This window comes from Notamacropus eugenii, chromosome 2 (assembly GCF_028372415.1).
Source record: "Notamacropus eugenii isolate mMacEug1 chromosome 2, mMacEug1.pri_v2, whole genome shotgun sequence".
Classification (NCBI taxonomy): domain Eukaryota; kingdom Metazoa; phylum Chordata; class Mammalia; order Diprotodontia; family Macropodidae; genus Notamacropus; species Notamacropus eugenii.
The window spans coordinates 371077552-371085936 of record NC_092873.1 but is presented as its reverse complement, the minus strand read 5'-3'; the positions used below and the strand labels follow the sequence as shown (position 1 = coordinate 371085936).

The 8385-nt window shown below is 37.0% G+C and overlaps 1 protein-coding gene across 1 annotated transcript in view; it reads left to right on the top strand.

Moving 5' to 3' along the window:
- Positions 1-8385, top strand: part of HSF5 (heat shock transcription factor 5) — a 40287-nt gene that overhangs the window by 6534 nt on the left and 25368 nt on the right. The window contains exon 2 of the mRNA XM_072646840.1: positions 5037-5411. Coding sequence (XP_072502941.1) covers positions 5037-5411 — 375 coding nt within the window. The remainder of the gene's footprint in view (positions 1-5036; positions 5412-8385) is intronic.

Here is an 8385-nt window from a genome sequence, read left to right as displayed (position 1 = left end):
ATTCTAATTCCATTAGAATGACCTGTATGTCTGTGTGTGTGTGTTATATCACATCAAATTAAGCCACTGAACAAAAGAAATAACAGAAATCTGTGACTACTTTTTGAGAAAGATCATTTTAAGAGAAAGAGCAAGTACTTCCTCATTCTATTCTTAAGGCCATCTCTTAAGAGTTCGTCTGACCATCAGTGTTCTGTCCTATTCAGATTTTATATGTGTGTGTATGTATATATACATATAAACATATATACATATGTAGGTAGGTATACAGATATATGTATGTACATACACATATATGTGTATGTACATATATACACGTGCATACCCACTTATATCTATCTCCAGATTATATATATGTTATATGTAATTATATATTAGTTATATAATCTGAATAGTATAGATGTATACATGTATGCATTATATATGTATATATGTATGTTTACATAATATATAGGTATACACACGTGTGTGTGTGTAATATGAATAGGACAAAATCTTTATTGTCAGAGTAGAACTCTTAAGAGATGACCTTAAGAATAGAATGAAGAAGTACTTGTTCTTTCTCTTTTAAAAAGATCTTTCTCAAAAAGTGGTCACAGACTTCTGTTATTTCTTCTGTTCAGTCTCTTCATTTGCAAAATGGAGTTGGACCAGGTAACTTTCAAGTCTCCCTAAAAAGTCTGTGATTTTGCTATTTTTGTGGTTAGTGGCACCAAAAATAATAAAGGTAATTGATCATCACATCACTCAGAAAACAGTTACTAACACTGGTGGAAATCTCTATTTTATGTTTCAATCTGGATCTAAAATCAGAATGAAATGGATCCAGGAAGCTTGAAAATTCTGTAACTTGGATTATATTTTGGATGCAGAGGCACAGTTATGTTATGTAAAACTGGAGGCATTGGCCAACCAAGGAAATCTGTCCTTTGAGGATGACAAGATTGCCCCTAATCTCAGAAGAGATAGTTGTAGTAGCCTTGTATCATAGATCCGTAAACTGTGTATGTAGACAGACTAGTCTTCGTATCTGGCAATTTTCTTTTGATTTTGGACTTGATCCATGAGTCCGTCAGTCAAAGGAGATGATACCCTTTACAATGTAAGAATCCCGGAGGCCTTAAGTAGTTATGGTTTAATAGCTTGCCCAATGTTCTACAACCATATGTTAGAAACAGAACTTGAACTTAACTCCCCTTCACAGACACAGCAGCTTTCAGTCAATTGCCTCTCAAATGCACAAATAGGAGTGGGGGCAGGGATTGCATAGGAAGCTGTAAACTTATTTTTGTTTATAGTTTTTCCAAAAAGTGTATATTAACCTTAAGAAAAATGAAAGGAGAAAAAGGAAGTCACCTAGTTGTCATTCTTTAAGTTGGTTAAATGTCACCTGACCCAGTTTCTTTTAAGTTACGGTAACTTTACTTTTTGACTTAGCACTTTAGACCTTGAGGGCAGAGGATATTAGCTGAACAATGCCCCTAGTGGTTACCTTGCTACTGTTCATCCTCTTAATACCTAATTGCCCAAGAGCCATTGTGGTATGGTGGATAGAAAACTGACCTCAGAATCTAAAAAGCCTGAGGTTGAATTCCTACCATGACACTCCTGACTTGGTGACCAGTCAACCTTTCAGTGTGCCAGACAGCTCTTTTAAGATTGCAGTTTTCAGAAGTTACGTATTTGAATAAGTAGATAGAGTTCCTACACTGATGAAAGCACATAGGTACTATCCCCAAAAAACATGTAATACATGCTTTCAGCTGGGTGTCTTCAGACAACAGAAATGACATATCAAGTAATAAACACCCTGAAGTGTCTTTTAAATCTCGTCTTTCCGTAAACCTTAACTTACTAGCTAAAATGAAAAAGAGGCAAATCAGCCCCCAAAATAAAACTTAGCTCCTCTTTCTTTCTTGGTATCTCAGGTCTCAGAAGTCTCTCAGATAATTTTATTTCTGGACCTTTAGTGCTTTATTTGTGGACTTTTTGTTTTGGTTTGCTTTTTTATGTTTGTTTCATTTTTTTGGTTCAATTTCTTTTTCAGTTTTGTGGTCAATTAAGTGAAAAGGATCTTTAATGGTTTTAGATCATGAATATTTAATCATGATAGGGACTTTAGCTACTACTTTAGGAAGTAGAAGAGTTTAGTTCATTTACTAATTAGCAGACTGAAATAACATAAAGCAGTTTGTCAAGAAGCAATGGAGGCATATATCTCAGTGTAGAAACTTCACCTGAGGAATAAGAGCAACTTTGCCTAATACTGTTTAAAAATTATAGCCTAAAATTTCAACTTCCCTGATTGACCTTGCCCATTAAATATTATACTTTTCCTACTTATTATTTTTTTTAAAACCTATTCTACATTTCATTAGGATAAGAGAATGCAGTCATTCACCTGTCGAAAATGCTCAGGTTCATTCAGTGAGCAAATAATTATCATTCAGGTGTTGTGGATACATGAGTTTTTTGTTGTTTTTTTTTTCTCAAAGATGTCGCAGTTCAGAGGCAGAGTCAGTAACATATAGCATGTGTTGCAATTTAAGGATGTCAAAAGGAGTCACTAATCCAAGTTGGAGTAGTTCTAACAGGTTTCAATGGGGACATAAGACTTAAACTACCCTTTGAGATATGGGTAAGATTTAGAAATGGGTATGGGACATGATTGAAGGCAGAAAAGTGCGCTATATTTGTAGGACCTTAAGAAGACCTGTTTGATTAAAGTGGACAATTTTGTGTAGAGTGGCAGCATGATAATGGATAGAATTTTGGAATTGGAATGTGTAGATCAGGGTTTGAATTCCACCTCTGATGCCAGTTGAATAGGCAAGTAACAACCTCTCTGAGCCCCAGGCAACTCTTTAAGATTGTAATATATAGACTTGTTATCTGTTTCAATGGAGGAAGTTGCCACACCTCATATGTTTTGAGAAGTAAAAGGAAGTAAGTTTAGGCCTTGAAAGCTAGGAGTTTAAAGTTGGTAGACAGCAGGCAGCAATGGAAGATTTCTGAGCAGAGACATGGCATGCTGAAAATGTCTTAAGGAAAATAAGTGTGACGTAAATCAGTGAAAGGGGTTGGGGTGGAGAGTGAGGAAACAGAGGTCAGAAAGGAAGCTTTTATAGCAGTGATCTGAACTTGAGCTGATTAAGTCCTGGAGTAAGATGGGAGCAATTAGAATGGAGAGGGGAAAGCTAGGTATGATAGAGGTTAAAGATGTCTATCCTGATGTGTGGGTCAGAGACCACTGACTCAAATAAAAATCAGAGACTTCTCAAGGTAGAAGCAAAGCAGCAAGATTTTGTGATCTCACAAGAGAGGGCATCTCTTCTCTGAAAAGCAATCAGGAGAGTGAGGTAATTACAGAAGGCAAAAATAGAGATTATATAGCCCTAATGGAGATCCCACCCCCCTGCTGGACTTTTACTCCCATTGGCTGGGAGGCAGGTGCACAATCTAAATGCCACAGTCTACCCTGTGAATAAGGGACAAAGTAGCAGTGGAATAACCAATAGATATTGGTTGTTGTAGATGTGGATGTTGATGTGCCAACCCAGGGGGGGTTGTGTTATGTTGATATGGCAACCCAAGGGGGTAGTTTAAGTTTCGTGTTCACAAAAGTCACATGATTTCTGGGAAACCGAAACTTAGGCCTAACCATCTACTAAAAACCTTTTGTTAAGCACTGAGAAGTCTTCACTAACTTTGTTTCGTTCGCTGACTATGCCCAAAGGGCTACAAAAATGTGCATATACCCTTTGACCCAGAAATGTTGCTTCTAGGACTGTATCCCAAAGAAATCATAAAAATGGGAAAGGTCCCCATGTGTACAAAAATATTAGCAGCTCTCTTTGTGGTGGCCAAGAACTGGAAATCAAAGGGATGCCTATCAATTGGGGAATGGCTGAACAAGTTGTGGCATATTAATGTAATGCAGTACTATTGTGCTATAAGAAATGATGAACAGGAAGACTTCATAGAGGCCCAGAAGGACATATATGAACTGATGCTGAGTGAAAGGAGCAGAACCAGGAGATTATTGTACACAGTAATAACTACAATGTGTGAGAAATTTTTCTGGTAGACTTAGCCCTTTACAGCAATACAAGGACCTAAAACATTCCCAAAGGACTCTTGAGGCAAAATGCCATCCACATCCAGAGAAAGAAATATGGAATTGGAATGCAGAATGAAGCAGAATATTTTCTCTTGTGTTTTGTTTTGTTTTGTTTGGGTTTTTCTCATTGTTTCTCCCATTCATTTTAATTCTTCTGTGTAACATGACTAATGTGATTAATAAGAATGTATGTGTAGTACCCATATAAGATTGCATGTTGTCTCAGAGAGGGAGGGGGGAGGGGGAGAGAAAACCTAAGACTTATGGAAGTGATTGTAGAAAACTGAAAACAGATAAGTTAATTAAAAAAAGAGAAAAAAATTTCTATCCTGAATTTCTAAAAAGCACAAATTTCAATGAAAACAAAACTAAAAGGTACAGAAATTTTAAAAAGTGATGTACTAAATCCCTTTTAGGATCACCTTTTGATTTTCATTTTCTTAATTTTCTTGTAGGAATTTGCTTATTTTCATGACCACTCTCTACTCCTTGGTATGTAAGTGGCCTGAAAGAGTTACTGGATCTTCTAGGAGTCTCTTAAAACTTGTAGTGTGTAGCTCACATACTGAGAAAAGCTGGCTATGTGAGTTAGCACAGGTGAAACAATTTTTGTACTGAGACCATGACCCCTTTCTATGAGTAACTGCTTTCAACACCAGGTATTTGGTCCATTAAGACTAGTTGTTAGGATTTTGCCATGGGATGATCTGGTAAAGTTTTAGGTACTAAAGAATTCAAGTTTCTAATTTTAAGTTATGGATACTGAAATAGTTTGCTAGAACTAAAGATCTTTGTCCTAAATAACTGAGAATTACATTATGTACAGATCATGAGTAATATAATGTGCTACCCTTACTTTACTGTGTCTGCTGTTGTCATGTAAAACTAAAAAACATGCTCTTACTTTTTTATGCAGGACCAGTGGCCGTAGGACAGTTTCACCGGTCATTCCGGCGAGATAGTTTGTCTCCTTATTCCTACGTATCAACTTCATCCCACAACCACAGCACTTTCCCACTGAAAGGGTTAGATCGGACCCCGATCCCTCCTAGAACATGGCAGAACTCCCTTGGGATGCACCCAGGACAGGTGGAGACTTCGCCCACTTTCTCAGATAAAGGGGTTCCATTTCCTGTACTGCAGAGGTTTCCAACTGAGGTTACGTATACCCTCCAACCCAGCGCCACATCTGTTCATGTTCAGCAAGGGCCTCAAACAATGGTCAGCTCCTCCCAGAAATATAGTAACTACACACCCTCAGCGCAGTACTCCCAAGCCTACTATCCAACAGGTACGAGAAGGTTCTAGTTCAGTAGCTTCCAGAAAGGTACTTTAAAAATGAGTTTTTATCGTCTTAAATGCACTTTAATCTTTGCATAATCAAGTACAAATAGTAAAGAATATGAGATTATACCTAAGAAAATGTCTTAGCATGATTTAAAATCTATTCTCTTAGACTTTTGTGTAGCTCTCAGAGGTTCTCTGGAAGAACATACGTTTTTACTGAAACTTTTATGTACTCTTAAATTCTATCCTAGAAGTCAGACGAAGACTTTGTGTACTGGAACCTTGCTCTAACTCTGCCTTTGGTATCCATCCTGCTTGCCTCATAAATTAGGCAAACCCTCTCTGGACCCTAGTTTTCTTATTTGTAAAATGAGAGAATTAGGCCAAATGATCTTAAAGGTCTCTTCCCATTCTTAACATTCTATACATCTATGAGGTAAGACTATATTAAAACCACGTTCATTTAATACTGAAGTAGTTACTACATAAGGACGTTCCCCTTATGCTTTCAGACACAGAATTTTACCTTATAAAAGAATATTAGAGCAGAAGTATTCATTATTTTTGTGAATAAAAGTTAGTTTTTTTCCAAATAACTTGAATTGAGGGAGAGGAAGGATTTAGAAAATAGGGGCCAAGATTTGAAAGTCTTAGACAAGCTGAGAAATGAATGGTGGTATATATTGATGATGCCTTCCCCTAGTAAATGGAACTGGGAAAATTACTTCTGTATTCCTTCCTAGTTGAGAATCTTGGTAAACTGAGGAGAGGCTAGGAGTGGGTAGAGAGTGAGAGATTATAAAATAAACTAACTTGGAAATTTATCTGGTGAGATTTTGACACGGACTGGTAGATATTAATCTACTGGCCAAATACCCATGTCATAGTGGACATAGTGGATCTGAAAGCTTATATGTATTTTGGGGGCTACTTTTTTCTACCTTGCTTTATACTTTATTGCCATTTACTCAAATGTATTTTCAGTTTTACAGACACCATACTGATGATTTGATTATGTTTTGCCTTGTAATATATGGAACATGCAGAGTAATGGGGAATAATTGAAACCTGGAATAAATGCTTCTGAAAAAGAACAAAGAGAGAAAGCAGAATTTTTTCCTTTGAACAAATAAATAATTTAGAAGCATATATTTTCATAGATTTATAGACCTAGAAGAATCCTTTAGAGTTAGTCTAGTCCATATCTCTTTCTCCAAATAGGACTAAGCATAGAAAGATATTTTGAAAGGAGTGCAGTTTGAACATGGAAAAGAAATATTTTGTTACTTTTTCAGGTATAAGTCTGCTATGTATTATTTGTGTCAGCATTCACTGTTTACTGAACCAGGTATTGACTAAATAGCTGTGCCATCTAAGTTTTTACAAACAATTTTAGACCATTGCACTTCCCTAAATGTAGCAGTGATGGTAATAAAGCTGAGAAGAAGGGAAAGTGGTAGGACTAGTTAGAGAGCTGACAAAATCTTGGAAATCTTCTCCCTTTTTAATGTCATTTTAAAAACTCCCTTTCGGGGAGAATTTGGGACCTGGTGTTTTGCTCCAAATAGGGTCATTTGAAGAAACAAAATATGAACACTTTAACATTAACAAATAACTAAGTTGGTATTGCAGAGACCAGATTTTTGTAATTGGAGAGTGCAGTTCTACTTTTGGTATACATCAGCAAACTTTCAAGCATTGATATTTAAATTAGGATGATGCCTTAAGGCAGTTAATCAGCAAGTACTTATTAAGCAGTGTGTCCCAAGCACTGTGCTGGGTACTGGGCATAGAAGTACAAACAACAAAATAATCTCTACTCACAAGTTACTCGTGCTAATAAGGGACACAAGTTTATATATAAATAGTATACAGCATAAATATAAATAAAATGTAAGTAAAAGTATATACAGATTGTTAAATACAGGGAAGTTTGGGAGAGAGGGCACTAGCAGTTGAGGGGATCAGGAAAGGCTTCGTGTGCAAGATGGGATTTGAACTGTATGTGAAAGGAAGAGGGCTTCTCAAGTAGAGGGAAGGAGGGAATACATTCTAGGCTTGTTCATAGGCACAGAAATCATACATGAATCCCATAAGGGAAAGTAATTTTGACTGAATCTCAGAGTATAGGATGGAGAGGCAGTAATGTCCAGTGAGTTTGGTCCAGGTTGTGTAGGGTAGTTTATATCTTATCCTAGAGACAAGCCACTGGATTTGATTGAGTTGGTCAGGTCTGCACTTAAGGAAAACTAGTTTGACAGCATTGTGTTGTTTGGACTGGAGTGGGGAGAGACTTGAGGCAGGGTGCTCAATTCTAAGTTGGCTATTGCAATTCTAAGTGGAATTTAGATCTGTGAGGGCCTGAACCAAGATGGCAGTTGTGTGAGTAGAGAGAAGGGATCTGACACAAGAAAAATTGTGAAGGTGGAAATGACAAGATTTGGTAATTTACTGGATATACAGAGTGAGGAGTTAGTTGAGGGTAAGGCCAAATTTATGAACATGGAAGAATGGCTGTGCCTTCCACAGAAATGGTGAAATTTGGAAGAGGGGAGGATTTGGTTGGAGGGACTGGTAAGGAAGGATAATGAGTTCAGTTTTCAGTGTGTTGAGTTTCAGATTTAAAATGTTCAACAGTCTGTTGGTGATAATAATAATAATAATAGCTAGCATTTAAATAGTGCTTTAAGTTTGCAGAGTGTGTTACAGATATTTTCTCATTTTATTCTCACAGAAGTCCTGGTAGGTAGAAGGTATTGTCCACATTTTACGGATGTGGAAACTTAGGCAGGCAGGTTAAATGGCTTGCTCAGGGTCACACATCTAGTAAGTGTCTGAGGCCAGATTTGATCTTAGGTTTTCCCGACTTCATGTCCAGTGCTCTGTCCATTAGGTGCCATCTAGACTAAGGCTGGATACATAGATCTTGAAAATAACTTCATAGAGATAATAGTTAAACCCATAGAAGCTGATGAGCT